At 43.5% G+C, this 19,542-nt stretch overlaps 1 protein-coding gene and 1 long non-coding RNA gene across 7 annotated transcripts in view; one reads left to right on the top strand and one right to left on the bottom strand.

Annotated features, from left to right (window-relative positions):
- SDK2 (sidekick cell adhesion molecule 2) overlaps positions 1-19,542 on the top strand; it is a 503,279-nt gene that overhangs the window by 479,665 nt on the left and 4,072 nt on the right. For 3 of the 6 annotated variants that reach the window (XM_075845537.1, XM_075845543.1, XM_075845542.1), the window contains exons 34-44: positions 2,380-2,436; positions 3,353-3,454; positions 3,727-3,842; positions 6,769-6,955; positions 9,880-10,017; positions 10,181-10,342; positions 10,770-10,895; positions 11,255-11,419; positions 11,634-11,774; positions 11,870-12,011; positions 15,034-15,160. In XM_075845537.1, coding sequence (XP_075701652.1) covers positions 2,380-2,436; positions 3,353-3,454; positions 3,727-3,842; positions 6,769-6,955; positions 9,880-10,017; positions 10,181-10,342; positions 10,770-10,895; positions 11,255-11,419; positions 11,634-11,774; positions 11,870-12,011; positions 15,034-15,160 — 1,463 coding nt within the window. The remainder of the gene's footprint in view (positions 1-2,379; positions 2,437-3,352; positions 3,455-3,726; positions 3,843-6,768; positions 6,956-9,879; positions 10,018-10,180; positions 10,343-10,769; positions 10,896-11,254; positions 11,420-11,633; positions 11,775-11,869; positions 12,012-15,033; positions 15,161-19,542) is intronic. The other 3 variants (XM_075845538.1, XM_075845539.1, XM_075845540.1) reach the window with 3 other exon arrangements.
- LOC142665777 (uncharacterized) overlaps positions 1-19,542 on the bottom strand; it is a 179,946-nt gene that overhangs the window by 80,437 nt on the left and 79,967 nt on the right. The window lies entirely within an intron of this gene.

A 19,542-nucleotide genomic window follows, 5' to 3' on the forward strand; every position in this document is an offset into this window, starting at 1 on the left:
AATTCAAATACGTGCTGTGAAAAAACTGTGCGGTCAAAATGGTAACAACAACCCTAAATGAATTCCTTGAGGGGTGTAGTTTCCAAAATGGGGTCACTATTGGGGGATTCCTACTGTTTTGACACCTCAACACCTCTTCAAACCTGGCATGCTGCCTAAAATATATTCTAATAAAAAAAGAGGACTCAAAATGCACTAGGTGCTTCTTTGCTTCTAGGGCTTGTGTTTTAGTCCACGAGCGCAGTAGGGCCACATGTGGGACATTTCTAAAAACTGCAGAATCTGGACAATACATATTTAGTTGTGTTTCTCTGGTAAAACCTTCTGTGTTACAGAAAAAAAAATGAATAAAATTGAAATTCAGCAAGAAATTTGCAAATTTCACCTCCACTTTGCTTTAATTCCTGTGAAATGCCTGAAGGGTTAAAAAACTTTATAACTGCTGTTAAGAATACTTTGAGGGGTCTAGTTTTTAAAATGTGGTGTTTTATCAGGGTTTCTAATACATAGGCCCCACAAAGCCACTTCAGAACTCAAGAGGTACCTTAAAAAAAAGGCTTTTGAAATTTTCTTAAAAATATGAGAAATTGCTGTTTATGTTCTAAGCCTTGTAGCGTCCAAGAAAAATAAAAGAATGTTCAAAAAACGATGCCAATCTAAAGTAGACATATGGGAAATGTGAACTAGTAACTATTTTGGGTGGTATAACCGTCTGTTTTACAAGCAGATGCATTTAAATTCTGAAAAATTCAATTTTTTCAAAATGTTCTCTACATTTTGCAATTTTTCACCAATAAACACTGAATATATCGACCAAATTTTACCACGAACATGAAGCCCAATGTGTCACGAGAAAACAATCTCAGAATCGCTTGGATAGGTTTAAGCATTCCGACGTTATTACCACATAAAGTGAAATATGTCAGATTTGAAAAATGGACTCTGAGCCTTAAGGCCAAAACTAGGCTGCGTCCTTAAGGGGTTAAATAAAGAAACTGTGAAAGTACGGGTACATTGGTCCATGCACTATGGCACCCACTCCATATTTAATTAATAAAAATAAAGGATTCAGATGATACTGGAGAGAAGAGGGTTAAACAGGAGTCAGGACCTTATATAAAGGACTTTAATAGATTGTTTTACAGAGTAGAAGCGGTTGCAGATTGCTGAGATTCTTGTGTAAATGAGGCCTTACATTTGCTCTGTATATGTGAGGCCATTGTATGTCAGCGGCAATCAGGCCTATTCCTAATCACTCCGAGATGTACAGATGTAGCAGAGAGGATTTTGTCATTTGACCGTTTCAAGTTCACATAATGCGGTAGGTTTCTGTTTAATGGAAACAAAACAGTTCAGCTCTGCTAAATTTTTTTGTTTTTTCCCCATAGCAACCAATCAGATTTCTACTTTTATTTGCTAACCTGCGCTGAAAGAAAAAAAAGCAGCCATCTGATTGGTTGCTATGGCCAACTGCTCCCCAGCATGGTCTTACACATGAGGACTATTACTTATGTGACTTCTAAATGTACGTTTTTCATTACATCTTGTTGTGCGGTCAAGTGATAAACACCCATCCGGCCGAGTCCCTAATGCTGTAGTGTTGTGGCGTCTGCTGAATTAATGACATGAGAAAGGAGGTGTAGGTCATATAGTGGATGCCTCATCTGGATCCTTTTTTGAGGAATGTCTGTGTTTATCTGACCTCAGCGAGGAGATCCGTGCAGTAAATATAACAGAATAATAAAGATCAGATATCTGCCGAAAACAGGAAAGACCGAAATAACCAATCACATCCTAAACCTGGTCTTTCAGGGGCAACAACATTAATTTGTGTCGGCCAAAATGACCCTACCCGTGTTTTATCAAGGGGTCTCAGCCAAACATACACAATATAGTATAATCCCTTTAATCCGACATTAATAGGACCTGATCTGCATTATGTGATATTCTGGATTATTAGGGGGTTCTTATCCGATATTCAGACTTTTTTTGATTATTGGATGCTAGATTTAAATGAAGTTTGCTTTACCGCGTTGTGAGACTGGGCCCAATAAGAGTGACAACCATACTGGGCGATAGTGCGGAACCACCAGAGTGGTTGTCACTCTCCGTACCCAATTGAAAGTGAACAGGAACATGAGATCTCCTCGAAATCGAGAAGACGTTAATACCCCCAAATCAAGTTGCCACCGTGAAAAAAAACCGCATTGCATGCAGACTGATAGAAAATCAATGGGACTGTCATGCACATAACAGTCCCCGGAAAGGCGCCATATTGTATGTATGTAATTGTCTGTTTTGTCGGCATGTTGTGTTCATTGTATACTAACCGCTCTCCTGCCCCTGCTCTTTACTTCTCCCCCTCCCCAACCTGCGTAGCTGTCTACATGGTCCGGAACCTGAGTGAACCCGCTCTCACCCAGTACGAGTTGGACAGTAAGTGCGGTCCTCACTAACTGCATGGCGTGGAGTACAACTCCGTCCTATACGTATTACAATAAAGTGTGACCAAATGTAACACCGCTAAACTGTACGTCCAACAATCCCCAATAAATATAAACCCTGGAATCGTCATGACAAGTAGTTACACGTCGGATTCAGTGGTTAGTCAATTATATTTGTGATCACCATTATGGCCACTATTACAGCAGATGTCAGTCATGTCAATCACATAGAAAAGCTGGGTGACAACCCCTGTAATGGCAGCCATATTGATTGTCACAAAACTTTTCCAGATCGAGGTATGACTAAAAGACAGCCTAGGAGAATTTAACAGTTTGACAGAAGACGACGACACAAGGACAAATAAACGAGCGCCGATCAACAAGACAGCTCATTGATCGGCGCTCATTTGCTCCTTTCACATGGAGCTATGTTTGGGGATGATCACTCGTCCCCATACTTTTCTATCATGTCGGCAGCACATCTACCAGTTTACACAGGGAGATGTGCTGCCGACAACGATAATATTTTCTGCTGCATAAACTATGTGATCAGCCAATGAAAGAGCGTTTGCTCGTTCATCGGCTGATCGTTGCCCTGTTTACATAGGCCAAAGATCAGGATCGAGCGTTCATATGATTGGCCGATAATTGGCCTGTGTAAAATGTCAATCTATAAAATTATTCTAGAGAATCACTGGCCTGGCGATCAGTGGCCGTCACAAATTGAGAAATGTAGTATTACAGGCGGTCCAAATGTTTGGCTGACCATGGAATATGGACAATGTCATATGGAAAGAGCTGCTCTAGTTTCTGCCTAGCGATACACAAACCAACATTAGAATAAAATCACAAACACAGGAACATACACATATATACAACGGTGCTCACCGCCATCTTGTCTTCTATAGATCTGAACAAGCACAAGCGCTATGAGATCAGAGTGAGCGTGTACAACGCCGCCGGAGAAGGACCAGCCAGTGTCCCCCAAGAAGTGTTTGTTGGAGAGGCGGGTAAGTGTCACTCAGATCATTATTAGGTTGCAGAAAAGTGGCACAATGGGTGTTTGAAAATGGAGTATGTGACGTGCAACTTCTTCATAAAAGACTTTCACCATTTGTATTCTCGTTCTAAGACATTTCATTAACTTCATGGGCAGCGAGTCTTTCGTGCAACCAGTGGCACAGCTGGCCTAGCCACAAAGATTAAAGGTCTCTGAAAGCTCCAACAAGGCCGTCATTTCTCTGGCAGCGCGTCTTACTTTCCAGAATTCTTTTTTCCCCAGTGCCCACAGCTCCACCTCAGAACGTAGCCATACAAGTGGCCACCGCTGTGCAGCTTGATGTGACGTGGGATCCTCCTCCACTGGAGTCTCAAAATGGCGACATCCAGGGATACAAGGTATTACGTCTGGTTTATTCCCAGTCCACCATTGTGGGTTGTCTGTTCTGTGGAATTTGGTCACATTTACCCCCTGGTCCAGATTCTCTGATCATGTGGGTATTTCTACTGCCTGTAGTGCTGTGCGGTTACCTGCATTTGTGTCTGATATCTGGGGCGCGAGAGATTCTTACCTCACACAGAGTGCTTTAATAAGTAGTGGTCAGCTAGGCTCTGATGCCTCCATCACTGGGTTAAGACTAGAGGAATGCCTGCAACCGTGCCCCCCCTAGAACATCCTTATTGCAACAAGGCCCCCATAACAGGGGCAGCCTGCAATAGTTGAAGAGGACAGGAGAAGTTAATTACAGAACGATGGCCTAGGGGCATCACCTATACCTTAAGGGGTGGATGACACAGGTCTAGAGGGTACTACAGGTTAAGAAACGATCAAAGGGGAGTCACATGAGCCACCTCGGCACTATATAACTGACTGAGGACTCAGAGAGCAGCGGCGCAAGGTAGATCAGTGATCCCTTATGAGCACCTTTTTGTTTAGAGGGTACAAATGCACCCAAAAGATTATTATTATTAGGGTGTCGGTTTTGATATCAGATTCCTTGTAACTCTTTATCTACTGCCCCCTGACTATGGACGCTCTTGGCATATGCCTTGTGTGTCTCATTGGTAAGTAAAGCTCAGTACCTGACAGTCTCCCCCTCCGCTGCAGGATACTTGTTCTCAGCTCCGTTCTCATTTACTGGTTATAGAAGGAATGGATCCCTAAAAAGTGCTGATTGTGCCGTCGGCTCGTCTATTGATTTCCCATTCGTAAAGCGCTGAAGCGTCCTCTGGAGAATTTTGTGTTTCAGAAAAGGTCGCTGTTCACATTTATGGTTTCTCTTTAATATGAATCAGAGAAAACGAAGTTTAACTGGATAATTATCTCCATTACAGAATATAATGGAATCAGTATATACAGCTACAGTAGAAATAGCAGCGTTTACTGTCTGCTGCACGCTGCCGTCCTGAGAGGTGATCAGTCATAGATTGCTTCTGCGGACTTCTTTCCCATGTGCCGCTCTCTGGCACAGAAGGAGGAATCAGTATTGAGCGGCGGCGGATGAGACATTCACACGATGGATGAGGAGAGCAGCACGAGATGTCCAAGGATGTATAAGCGAAAGGGCTGGCACTATTATGGGCGCACAGTGGTGGGTTCTCTCATGGGAGACTGACACAGTTGGGCATCTAAAAAAAGAAAAAAAAAAAGTCCTCTCGAAGAGCCAAAAGGTGTGAAGATGGATTGGATTTTTATGGTGGGCAGATGGCTAATTAATTGGCAAATCTGAAATCGGGCAGACTCGTTCCTTGTCATGTCTGTATCATGCGCTTCTCATTCATTCCAGTTAGGGCTAGAATTATATTTATCTATCTATAACCTCCATATCTATGGATATGATTGTTTCCCCCCATGAGCTTGGGCAGACCTATTACATCAGAGAATCGCACGGATGCCCATTGACGCCAGTGTCTATGCGGGAGTATTGTCAACTCTTGAAAAGGGACATCAGGGAGATTTGGAAATTGGTGGTATAAAGCGGCGCAGTAGACATTTTCTTAACTTATGTCCTGCACATTGTTATAGGACTTGCCCTTAACGTACGGGATTTAAATCACAAATAGTGCATAGTATTCCCCTTCATCACAATGCAAAATTAATACAGACCCTTAAACAAATACAGACCCCAGACCCCCTGATTATATACAGACCGCAGACCAGAACCCCTAAATACAGACCCCATAGTTCAGACCAGACTCCTAAACTCAGATCCCAGGCCGACTATATAGATAGACCCTAAACCAGACCCCCAATTAAGTAGAGACCTTAGACCAGACCCCTAAACACAGATCCCAGGCCCCCTGAATACAGACCTCAGACCAGACCCCCTAAAAAGATACAGATCTAAGACCAGACTTGCAGATACTCACGTCTCCCCGTTCCTGCAGTCCTCTTCACTCCCTGCACTAGCGCAGACAACGTCCTGATGCCGGTCCCATTGCCAGGATGTTGTCTGCGCCGCTCTACCCAATGATAATGGTTGAGAGGTGAGGGACCCATCAGCAACCCCCCACAATGACCTCATTTCATAGTGGCCACTGGACGGAGCCTGTCCAAAATGGATGGGGAATAGAAAGGGAAAATGCAGCCAAACTTATCTTCTGACATGAGTGGGGCTCCGCCAACGATCAACATGAAGAGGCTGCTTTTAAGGAGGAGGCCAAGCACAGCGCCAGCATGCGGTTTTACCTGCAATCCGCATGGATTTCATATTGATTGTCAATGGCCACACGATTTTGAGGGTTAAACTGCTGTTTGCCTGCAAGACCAGACGGCCATTAACGCTCAATTTGAAAACCGCACTGATTGACGGTAAAACCGCACGTCCGCCGCTACATGTGAACTCACTCACGCTACATGTGACTCCTACTGTAGAAATGAATTACAACTATCTGGTATGTTCTCAGCGTCGACATTTTATGCAGCATTGTGTAAAAAAATGAGCAGAAATAACAGCAACAAGGCTAATATATAAAGTCACGATGCTTGAAACAAACAAATATTTAGCTCCTAACAGCAGGGATCCCATTGCCGAAGGAAAGTTTCACTTGTTTACACTTTGCATGTAATGTTGTTTAATTAAGTACACCCAAAGGATGGGAATAGTTTGGCGTAAGACCAGTATTAAGCAGTAGGGGGAGCTCTACCACAGCTAAATAGAAATTATTTTATACTTTAGCAATAAAGAATGATGAGGGATTTATCGTGTTTTGGTATTTTAAGCAGAAATACTTTTATTTAAGTGGATAAATCCGGTCTTGAAAAACTCAGAATAGTGTTCAATGCAGGAAGGGAAGATGTAAACTATCTATATTTTTCCAATAGATTTATTACTGGGAAACCATGCGAATAAATGAGACCGAGAAAGTAAGAACGCTGTTCCTGCCAGAGAGTGGGGTGAAGATCAAAAACCTGACCGGCTATACCACCTACCTCATCAGCGTGGCGGCCTTTAACACGGCCGGAGATGGTCCCCGATGTCATCCCATCAGTGGCCAGACACAGCAAGCAGGTGAGCAGCCATGATAGGACTGAGGTATTAACAATAGAGGGACCGATCCACAATCCAGATTACTAATAAATCACTGTAGTAGGATCCCATAGAAGAGCACACCATTAATAACAGAAAAAGGAAAAGGCTTTTCCGTAAACTTTTACAATTTTCCAGGAATTTATGACCTCACTGAGGCAACTTTATATTTAAAAGAGGTTTCCCATAAATCATTTTCATACCAGAGGTCCTGAAATGCTGTTAATAGCCGTTGTAAAGCAATTTGTGGTGTTTCAAGCATAAAAGAAAAAAAACACACAAAACATTTTTTGGCATCTTTTGCTTCCCCCTTGGTGCTGCTGCTAATCTGTGCTGCTGGGAGAGGGGCTATGAGCAGAATTTGTCTCTTTCCCCCTCTGACAATGTAGTCCCTTCTTACCTTCCCTGCAGAAGAAGTCTCCTCAGCTGTGCTGCCATGCTACTGCAGAGGCTCTGCTCCTTCCCTGACAAGCAGGACAGAAAGTTATTCTGTTGGCTGCTCTGCAGTAGACTATGCAGAGACCTGGCTATGGGGAAAGTGACTGAGCCTGCGTGTCCACCAGACCCACATAGGGCGAGCACAATTTTTTACACTTTGAACACCAGGTGGCGCCATACTTAGAAAAATAATCCAGTTAAGAGTAGTGACATCTATTTGCAAACATTGTTCACGTTTTATGATCTATATAATGAATATGACATTTAATGCTAGCACAACCCCTTTAAGCCTCTTTATTTTATTTCCGTATTTTGCCTTCGACTGGTCTTCCTGCAGATCTATCCTTACATGTAAATGTCATACTTTTCTCTAACCGTCTGTTAATCCAGAATATTTGCTGATCTGTACTTTTCAGGACCATTTAATGATGGATTACAGGAATTTTTACTGTATTGATAAGATCCAGGTTTTCCAAACTATTGTAAATCTGGCACCCCCATTCCTCCATCAACAACCTCGGCTTTATCACAACCTCGGCATTATCACAATTTACCACTAAGCTTCTCATATTATCCACCGCTGGATCTTCTGTGAGCTTTACATAACCACGGCCCCTTCTATCCGGTTTGGGCACTTCTCTCAGAATAGTCAGACGCCCCTTAAGCAAAATCACCCATTCACTGCGCCGCTATGACAATGTCAAGTGACATTAGCCTGAGTGCGGCACCACCGCCCGCCACTAAGTTGTCGGTGAGTGTTATCAGCTCTGACACCCCCTCGTTTATCGCAGTCAGAGGTTTTCATCCTGACGGAAGCGCGGCTGAGGGCTCCAAAACAAGCGCAGGCTACCACCTTAATTGTCAGGGTCTCGACTGGTCCAAAGGTTTTGTCACTATGGTAACAGCCACAGCACGGTCACCGTGAATTGCAAATGGTGGTTTGCAGCAGGGCCGCGATCACACCAACCCTGGCGTGAGATCACAGCTTTTATTTTTCTATCACACGTATAATTATAAAATGTATGTGTGGAAATTTGCCTCCTGACCCCGGACTTGTGATGTACTTTTATACGGAGTTGTTTTAATACACAAACCGCTGTGGATATTCCGGTCTGGTAACATTTCTGAGTTGTTACATAGTTTACCCAGAGGTGATGACCTGCCGAGACGTAGCAGAGGAATTTAAAGAAATTGTGGTCAGGTGCAGTATCCTAAAGCATCACTGAATTTTGCATTGGTTGGTCCCTTGCACAAATATCAGTGAATTGCATCTGGTCACTTTCTGTAATGTATATAGAGTAAAGGGGGATCCACTTGCTCATGTATGTATACCACCACACAGATGCCTCCTCCTTCCACCCCACAACGTGGGTCATAACTGGTATTGCAGCATCGACAGGGCTATGCCCAAAATAATATGTGTGCTGGTTACAATAGTGGATCCCCATAGGGCCAAAGAATAAACCACATTAGGACTCAATTCTATCCGCGTCCTTTGGACAGCGCTGGCGAGGCAAGGGAACTATCGGTACCCTTCCCTGCTGTTCAGCGCTTTTTTGTGATGCAGGAGGCGTGATGACGTCATCGCATCGCCTGTGTTGCTCCGCTGGATGAGACCTGGTCAGAAGAGGCCAGGTCTGTATCGCTGGATGAGAGGATGGCGCAGGAATGGGGACAGGCGAGTGTGGCTCTATCCACAGGGGGCTGCATGTGGCACTATCACTATCTACAGAGGGCAGTGTGTGGCACTATTCCACAAAAAAAGTCTTTGCGTAGTCCAGGACTAATAGACAACTGAGTGTTACCATTCCCATTGTCAGGATGATGTGTCCCTACACAGTGTGATATTGTCAGAGAAGGTTGGAGACTGTCAGTATGTAGGGACACAGCCCTTTCACAAGGACAATCATAACACACATTTGTCAATGCTCATACAGAAAGGTGGGGTTGACTATAGATATAGGGCGCGGCAGTGGAGAAGAGGACCCAAGTTTGGGGAACAGCCCAACACGGCAGACAATATGGAAGAAGAGAAGGTAGGATCCAGCGAAGTGTAATAGATAAAAGGAAATCACTGTTTCCACTTTATTAAATGAACAATCAAATATTAAAACACAGGAGGGAGAACGCAGTACAAGGTGGTCTCAAATGGCAAAATACAGAAGCCTACGCGTTTCGAACACGGTCAGTGTTCTTATTCATGGCTGATATTGGTCAATGAATAAGAACACTGACCGTGTTCGAAACGCGTAGGCTTCTGTTTTATTTGAGACCACCTTGTACTGCGTTCTCCCTCCTGTGTTTTAATATTTGATTGTCCATGTAATAAAGTGGAAACAGTGATTTCCTTTTATCTATTACACTTTGCTGGATCCTACCTTCTCTTCTTCCATATTCTCCTGGTATAGTCAGCTGGTTCCTTCCATACATATTAGGTTGTGGTAATCCTACATTTTCTTTCATTACAGCCCCCAGTTCCCCAGCAGCCCTTAGATTTAGTGAACTGACCACCACATCTGTGAATGTATCATGGGATGCACCAATTTACCCCAATGGCATTCTAGAAGGATACAGACTGGTATATGAGCCCTGCACACCTGTAGATGGTAAGTGTAACAGCAAAAACTGAAAATGTATTGCAAAATATCCACGTGATTAATATGGATTGTACCACGGTGATACGATGGAGGTACCGGGGAGATTCTGAACTATACATGGTGGCGTGGTGTGATGGCCTCATGCTCCATTGATCTTCCTTCTCTTTCACAGGAATTAGTAAGATTGTAACAGTGGATGTAAAGGGGACCAGTCCTCTGTGGATGAAGCTGAAGGACCTCGCTGAGGGAGTGACATACCGTTTTCGAGTACGGGCCAAGACTTTCACATATGGACCGGACATTGAAGCCAATGTGACTACGGGGCCAGGAGATGGTAAATGTTTTCAAGAGGACAAGATCTGTGCACCCGATATAACAATTTCAGTTCCTTTACGATTGGGGTTACAAAAAGCAATGCCGCATACAGGAGGTTATGCTGCGACTGTATTACTGACCCACAGGAACGTGACGTGTCACCATGAGGCACCGCATTCTCCTCTAGAGGCAACGCCACAATATTTGTTCTCACAGATTGATATGAAAATCAGTGAGGAAAAAAAAATCTCCTTGTAAATGGGAGGCACAGCATTGGCACTGTATTATGGATCCATGCCACACGTTTTAAGGCCTAACCATGGAGTTTTTCTTCTGCTTGATCGGTTGACCTACGTTGTCCAGTCACTGCAGAATTTTTAGCGGTTATGCTCTAAACTCTAAAACTCCAGTTCTAAACCTTTAATCTTTCTTTTTCCAAATCCTAGGGGCTCCAGGACCTCCAGGGGTGCCTTCTATCTCCAGATACAGCTCATTAATTGCTATCCAATGGTCAAGTGGCGACCCAGGAAAAAGCCCCATCACCAGATACGTTATAGAGGCCCGGCCATCCGGTATGTACAATTATTTTTCCGCTTTTAATGTAAGGAATTCTGGATAATATGCGATAGACTTATTGTTGGTGTGTCTTATGGCCTCCTTCACTGGAGATGCTGCACGGTTTATTATGACACAACAGATCACCGCAGCTGCAGGTTCAGCTTTGGTTATTGGTAATATTCGGTCATGCACTAAATGATGCACTTGGTTATAAAGAAGGAATATGGTCCAAATACAATGGAACCTGCATCCAATACATCAGCACTCGTGCGTGGCTGAAATATGCCGTCATTATTATTCTTCATCATCATCTTCTATCCGTGCTGGTGGTTTATTATATACTAGTATATAGTGGTGTATTTCCTCTCTTCAGATGAAGGATTATGGGACATACTCATCAAGGACATCCCGAAAGAAGCCACCTCATACACCTTCAGCATAGACATCTTGAAGCAGGGAGTGAGCTATGACTTCCGTGTCATTGCCGTCAATGATTATGGATATGGGACCCCAAGCCCACCCTCCACATCTGTATCAGGTATTACAAAGTGTAAAATTGTGTTATAAATCCCATTTTGGACGTCAAAGTGCTAACCAAAATGATGTCGATCAGTCCAGTAGGGTACCTCCTGGACACAAATGGTTTGTAAAGGACGTGGAGGGCTGATAAGAATCATATTGTACTGCAGGAGTTTTTGAGAAAATCTGGTGCCCCATATGACTGATTCTTTAATTTTCCACTCTTATTACAGCCACAAAAGCAAACCCGTTCTATGAGGAATGGTGGTTCCTGGTAGTCATTGCCCTCATTGGTCTAATCTTCATCCTTCTACTGGTGTTTGCGTTAATCATCCGAGGTCAGAGCAAAAAGTATGCCAAAAAATCTGATTCAGGTGAGAAAATGTGGCATGACGGCCGAGAGTTCTGACTAGACTCCCCATCACAGGAAAGTCAATTCTTATGTTTTTCGCCTTTTTTTCCACCCAAGCAGGCTGTAATCCCAAAAATAGCACCCTGGGCCATGGAGAGATGGTGAGTCTAGATGAAAGCAGATTCCCTGCACTGGAACTGAACAATCGGAGACTCTCAGTGAAGAACTCTTTCTGCAGGAAGAACGGTATTTACACCAGGTGAGAGTAACTATGGGATAGAAGTCTAAAATGACATGAAGATTATTGTAAGGAGAGACGAGGCTCTTCTACAGTGTCAATACTAAGCTGCGGGAGGGATCACACCCCATGTGTACTGCTGCGACATAAGCTAGTCTTCAGATAGCTGCACTTACATTGGTGTTGGTGAGACGCTTCCTACGGTCAGTGTCATGATGTGTCTTTTTTGCTTGTTCGTTCTTCTTAAACCCAATTTCCCCGGGGTAATCAATGGATCGCTGCAGCAAGTGACGAGTAAAGCTCCTATCGATAATTGGCCGGTGCAGCAAGCACCGATCGAGACGAGCGGTTGTTACTCCGATTGCTCATCCCCATTTATGATCATCATGTCGGCAGCGCGTCTTACGATTTACACAGGGAGATGTGCTGCCGGCAACGATAATTTACTTTTTTTAAAACTATACGATCAGCAGATGATCCAGCGTTTGCTCGGTCATGTGCCGATTGCTGCCCTGTGTACACAGGGCAATTATCGGCAATCAAAGTTCTATGAACGCTTGTCTGCCAGATAATTGCCCAGTGTAAAAGGGCATTAACTTACAATAGGTCCTATAATTGTGATGTATAGGTGTGTGGGTGGCTAGTGGACCTGCATCTATACTGAAGTTGAACCATGCCTGCAGTAAAGGTGGTCACACACATTAAGTTTATGTCGGCTGAACTAGCCAAAATAGACGGGACCAGCCGACCACCTAATCTTTATGGCGGTGTCCCAACGGCAAATGTCAGAGGAGAACAGGGTTGGGCATGTTGGATTCTAACATGCCTGATCCTATGGTTTGCAAGGAGATAAGTGACTGCCAGAGGAGTCGGGCATCGATTTTACTCCCTCTCCCTATAGAGAATACAGGCATGGTTGGCCGAGAGTGCATGTGTATGGGGGGCGGTCAGGATGAATAGCTGTCGGCTGACACCAGTCTGAAACGTATGGCCAGCTTGGTCCTGTAGTGACTTGACAAAGATCCTTACAATAGTGTCAACCACCCTCCATAGGATAAGCTATTGGTGGTCACCGGACAATCAGTAGTCACATGTGAAAGGAATCAGATCGTTGTGGGTGTCCTCTGTTCAGGTACCCCAAGTACCGAAGCATTTAAGTGGGGGATGGGATATAAAAAGAGGAAACATTTGTGAGAACATTTGCCGTGAATTCTGCTCTGAAATTGGTATTGGAAATATTAGAAAGCATTTTAGGACTGTTCGTTTTTTGCACCCAGAGAAGTTTTCCGCTTCTCTTTTCTAGTATGTTGGTTTCAGAGCCAAGAGGCTCCACTTTGCAGTGAAGTGGTTGGCACAGGGTGCGGCTGGTTTTAAAAAAGTTGTTTCTGTCTCTTGATATTCACGTCTCGATCTGGCAATGTTCATGGAGTCCTCCTGCTGGATGAATCACAAAGGCTGCTCTGTTAAGGACAGAACAGTATAAGCAGCTCTTGTAAGGAGGGAAGAGACGTATTGTAGAGTGTTACGGGCTGGCATGGGGACGGGCAGGAAAAGTTAATGGAGCAAATTAGCAAATGGGTCTTCACAACAGAACAATATACTTGAGTGGGTAGAGGGATAGCAATGAGAGGAAATTGTGAATAATAATTACTAAAATATTTTTCACATCAATTTATTATAATCTGCACCTTGTAGAATTATCCGACTCCCTGACTTTGCCGATTTATCACCGTTTTCTAGCACAGGTAAATAGTAAAATTAAATATTTTGACCAAATTTCATATTTATTTATTCCCTGTGGGTGGTCTTCAGAGCGACTCATCTAGCAAAGTTAAAAAATTAAGAGGTATACATCGGCACTGCTCAGAAATGTCAGATAGCAAACAGAAATGGGCTCTGTGACAGAACCGGGACGTTGCTCATCTCCGAAATACAGTCCGTATGATAGTGGAAGGAGAAAGAGCCACTCATCGTTGTTGGTTTTCCTTTTTATTGATGAAAGTAGAAGTTTCGCGGTAAAGCAAACTCTGCGTCATTTACGAAGATTTTCCACCACTTTTTTTATTACTTAGAAAAGTGGCAGAAAAAACCATTAGGTCCGACCAGCACAAAAAGCGTCACACCAGCACTGGGGACCAGCAGTCTTTTTCTTTGCAGTCCAGTAGGAGTGGTAGTATGTGATCTGGACCCTCTCGCTGCATCTGCTTAAAAAAACTTTGCAAAAAAGGTATAGGAGGACGAGGCCCAAAAAAAAAGTCCTCCCTTTAACCAACTGCTACAACAATTCTGCACCTCCATTAGAGAGGCCATTTTGCACCATAACCTTCTGATCTCCCATAAGGTAAAGGTGGCGTCAACCCAAAATAATTCCTAAATCATCCAAACCTCTTCTGTGCCGTTCAACGCTCACCATAAAAATCTCGGCTCATGTTACAACAATGGGGCCGATCTATCAAAACTAGGGGAATGGCAACCAATCAGATTCCATTACTGGGTTTCTGTAGGAACAGGAGTAATGTCGTGGATTTCAGAACTGTATTTCATATATTTGCAGCTTTTACGTTGACGCTTCAAACCAACGTTCATAAAGTTTTCTATAAATGTCTCAGACATGGAAACTGATTTACACAGAACTCGACAACCTTATGATAAAGCTGGGATTGTAGGGAAAGACTTTCCTGGCTACCTGCCAGGTATTCTGCATCGCAAAGAGCCAATCCGGGACATAACTGATACCAAAGAGCAACAGCACGCAGCCAGCTGTACATAGAAGGTCGGACATCTCAGCTTCACTGCCGGACTACAGAATTATGCAGCTTTTGTAACTTGATAAACAGATTTCTGAATATAAATCCACCATTCCAATAGTACATCATCCAAATCGTACGATCTTAATGGCCCAGCACTGCTACTTTGCCAGATCAGCAGAAGTTCTGGACTATTGGGTGATATTGGGATGAGAAGAATTTTTTTCAGAGAAACAAATATCATATATATTCTGTGTTTTCTCATGTTAATGGACTCTTCTTCTTCCTTCTTCCAGGTCTCCACCACGTCCCAGTCCTGGGAGCCTTCATTATTCAGATGAGGACGTCGCCAAGTACAACGACTTGATTCCAACTGAGAGCGGCAGCCTGACTGAAAAGCCCTCCGAGGTATCGGACTCACAGGTGAGAGCGGTAACCATGCTTGGTAAAGTGATAGACACCTCCACAGGCGGCTCAGCTTGTCCTCAACTATCCAGCTGTATTATGGCAGATGGCGAATAGATGATTTAAAGCGAATTTCCCTATATAACCTCCTCCCCTGTCTTCATACTATAAATATTTATACTATTACATTATCCCGATTTGCTTTATAGAAGGGAAACAGAGACCCCAGAATTTCTAACCAGACAGGACTATTAATGGTGTTTACATGACAAGGATTATGTGATCCTATTATTACGACGATTGGGGAGGATTGTACAAAACGTGTTGACGCAGATATTTTTGAGAAGATGTGAACGATTCCCTTGAATCACAGTCTGACACTTGACACATCCGCCATCATATACTATTGCTGTCTGATAGTTAGACCACGTAAACTTAAATTTGGCGCATTTTGTAACTGCCTGGTCTATCACGGTGGTGTGTGCTATATGATCATTTTGGCGCATCTTGCTTGACCTGTTAGACACTATTCTCTTCCTTAGACCACCTTTGATTGGGCTTATCTTGTGCCAGTATATTTTTATTTTATTTTTTTTAGTGCATTTTAAACCACACCCCTTACTGGTAAGCCAAACCCCCTAAGGTACTTTTAAAAAGTGTCTAATGAGGTGCAAATGTCAAAATTTGGCGCATTTTTCAACACATTCTAGACCCAGACACAGTAGTAAATCTGTTCTATTGTTACAATAGGGAAAATGTCAACTCCAGGGTAAATTCACACGTAATGTAAACACTGCAGCATTTCCGACTGTGCAGAAATCCCACAGTGTAAAATAGTAGCCTCAAAGTAGCACGCAACGTAAAAAAAAATCAGCGGAAAAGGAGTACGGAAATGGACCTGCGGTACGAATTCTCAATCTGCAGCATATCAGATTGTCCTGAAAAAATGCTGCATAATTTCTGCACAGAAAATCTGGGTGGAAATACCGCAGTGTTAACGCCAGTGTCAACATACCCTAAAGCTGCACATATACATTACGGTGGGAGCGTCGGATGATCTGTATGGATATCTCCTGACAATATCGGGATGTTGGATTTCAACATGCCGATCCTTTGTTCCTACGAGAGAGAATAGGTGGCAGGCAGCGGCTTATTCCCCTCTTCCCATTGATTATAAACATGCAAGCTCTGACAAAGCAGATTGTGCATGTTTATAGAAGAGTCGGGAGACATTAATATTTGGCTGACTTATTTCATGTGCATGGCCCGCTCTAGGCTCTGTTCACACCACACGTTGTATTCTCACAACACAGTTGGTAAAAATACACAGCCTCATAATGACTCCATGTGATCGGGTCATTAATGTAACAGATTTCCCTCTCTGGCCTTGACTGGGTGTGACCTACGCATTGTACACCCCTCCAGGTCCTGTAGCCACAAATACAACTTCATTATATCATATACGGTAGTTACGTAGTTGATAAAAAGACACCGGTCCACCAAGTCCAACCTAAAATCCCACCGTGTTGATCCAGATGAAGGCAAAAACCCCATGAGGTGGATGCCAATTGCCTCATTAGGGAAAAAAATTCCTCCACGGCTCAGAATTAATACCTGGATTAACATCCCATCTCCAGAATCTAGTACTCATAACCTGTAATATTATATTCTTCAAGAAAGGCAGCAAGGTTCAACCATCAAGAATCAACCACCACAACATCCCGTGGCAGAGAGTTCAATAATCTCACTGCTCTTACAGTAAAGAATCCCTGTCTGTGACGGTGGTGAAACATTTTTTCCTCTAAACGTAGAGGATGCCCCCTTGTCCTGGTTACAGGCCTAGGTGTAAAAAGATTATTAGAAAGATCTCTGTACTGTCCAATTATATATTTGTACAATGTAATTAGATCGCCCCTAAGCCATCTTTTTTTCTAAACTGAATAGCTCCAGGTTTGATCGCCTTTCTTGGTACTGCAATCCTCCCATTCCCTTAGTCGCCCTTCTTTGCACCTGTTCTAGTTCAGCCAAAACTATGTTCTTGTCATGAGCATCTATGCCTCTTTTGATGAATCCCATGATTTTATTTGCCTTGGCAGCAGCTGCCTGGCACTGGTTGGTAAAGGTAAATGTACTGTCCACCAATATCCCCAAATCTTTTTCAGTGATAGTTTTACCCAATGTTTTACCATTTAACACATAATTGTAGAATCTGTTTCCTCGGCCCACATGCAGAGCCTTACATTTATCCACATTAAACTTCATATGCCCGAACCTCCAGCTTTCCCAAATCCCTCTGTACCAATTCTAAATGCAAAATGTCAGTGGAGTGGAGGTAAGATAATGGCGAGATTGTGACAAGCCAGAAATGCAGAACACACTGCTCCAGATAGAACATATTGATTTCAGCCACGACACAATGACCGTAATTGTCACAGTGAAAGGCAATCTTTTGAGGTTAAAGGGAGTCTCCCTGGAATCAGCGCACATTGTACAGGGTGTGTCCGGGCCTTAGATACACCACAGACAATAAGCAAAAAGTGACCCGGGAAATCGTACGAGTGAGAAAAACTGCAGTCTACAAGCAGCTGTCACTGGAATATTTCTCTGGGGCGCTGGAGGATGTGATCGTCTCACCTGAGAGCCGAATACAAAGAGACAGAAAAAACTAAAACAGGTCTCTTAATCCAGTAAGGTTGACTTTAACCGATTCAGTGCTGCAGAGTGCTCCACTGGAATTATTTTGCCTGCGGATGTCTAGTAAAAAACAATGACCTGCTTTTTACTTGTCAGTAAATGTTGTACATACACCTGGTATTTACATGTATTTACTTACCCGCTGTATGAACTTCTGACAGGCAAAATGTAAAAATGCTGAAAGTTATTTCCTGTATCAAAAACACATGTACTGTATGTCATATTCACCCACCTGTAAGACCCTGTGCAGACCCATGTTACCATCTCCACAACACGCAGCCCAGGAGCACCGCTCTCCTGTCATTGACCACTGTGGAGAGCGGATGTGTGGTACAAGGGAAACCGTCGTAAAGTGAGAATACCTGCAATGTTTCGGCACGCAAGCCTTCCTCAAGCTGTATAGGCTGCACGCTGAGATGTCGCTGTTATTTGCTCGGAACAAAGCAGTGAAAACTTTATTTGGAGGTAACTTGGACTCTTCTTTCACGTTGGAAATCTATACCTGGCTATAAAAATAATATGCCTCAGGCTATTGAGAAACTCAGCACATTGTGCCCTCCATATAGGTGAATAGCCTCGAGGGCAGCGTTTACGTGCCACATACTGTCCACCCTGCCCCAAAAATACGACATCAGAAACAACAACTTCTCACATGACCAACTCAACTTTGCACATGGTCTTAGGCTGGGTTCACACGTAGCGCAAACGCTTCAGAATTTCCTCAATGGAATTCTGTGTTGAAAATCTGCACCACGGTTTGGTGCGTTTTTTGGGCCGGAATTCCCTGCAGGTTGTAGGTCGGATACGCTGCATACTTTTATATCCGACCTGTGGGAACATACCCTAAGGATTTAATTACATGTGGTGTTTTTGTGTAGCTCTTTCGATCAGATTCATGTAAAATCAAGGCATAAAAAATAAAAAAAAGACGGCGCTTGCGCAAAATCGGGACGTCCAGTATCCATTTATTGTGGACTTGGTGCTTCAAAATGATCTATACATACATTGCTAGTCAGTAGAGAATATTTCCCCCCAGTGTGAGGCTCCTCAGCCCTGGACTGGACTGGAGTCATAATCTCCTCGTTCCAAAGTAAATATCAGTAAGAAAAGAAGTCTGGCGCTGGTCTTGTTTTTCTGGAGTCAGATACTATAGTCTGACCTATGATCGCTGCACAGTCCACACAGCTCAAATCATTGTTAGACAGTGTTGTAGCAATAGCGGCTGTAACGGTTCCAGTCACACAACACCCCTATTTCTGGGGACCCGCTGGGCCCTCTGCCACTTAAAAGTACAGCAGCACATAAAGTGAAAAAATGTAGAACACATTGATATATTATGATAGCTCCACAGTAAAGTCTATCGTGGTACACAGACAGGTTATGAATATAGATCAGGGGTGCATAACCTTTTTTTGGAGGCGACATTTGCATCTAAAGTATTTTAACTTCAGGCAGAATCTGCAATGGCACATGACTTCATACACATTGAGCTAATGGATCATGCTACAGCTTTTGCAGCCAGGCCAAGGAGTTTAAAGGGGTTGTCCACAATTACACAGGGTCTTCCGCCGCTAAAACCTCAAGTGATCAGCAGTGATCCATGCAGCGCCACCACAGGGGAAATGAAGCATTACATAGTGCCCATTTAAATTATTACGCCGTCTACGTAAAACTCTGACATTTTGGTTCCTCCCGGGAGAAAGAGA

This window comes from Rhinoderma darwinii, chromosome 13, assembly GCF_050947455.1.
Source record: "Rhinoderma darwinii isolate aRhiDar2 chromosome 13, aRhiDar2.hap1, whole genome shotgun sequence".
NCBI lineage: Eukaryota > Metazoa > Chordata > Amphibia > Anura > Rhinodermatidae > Rhinoderma > Rhinoderma darwinii.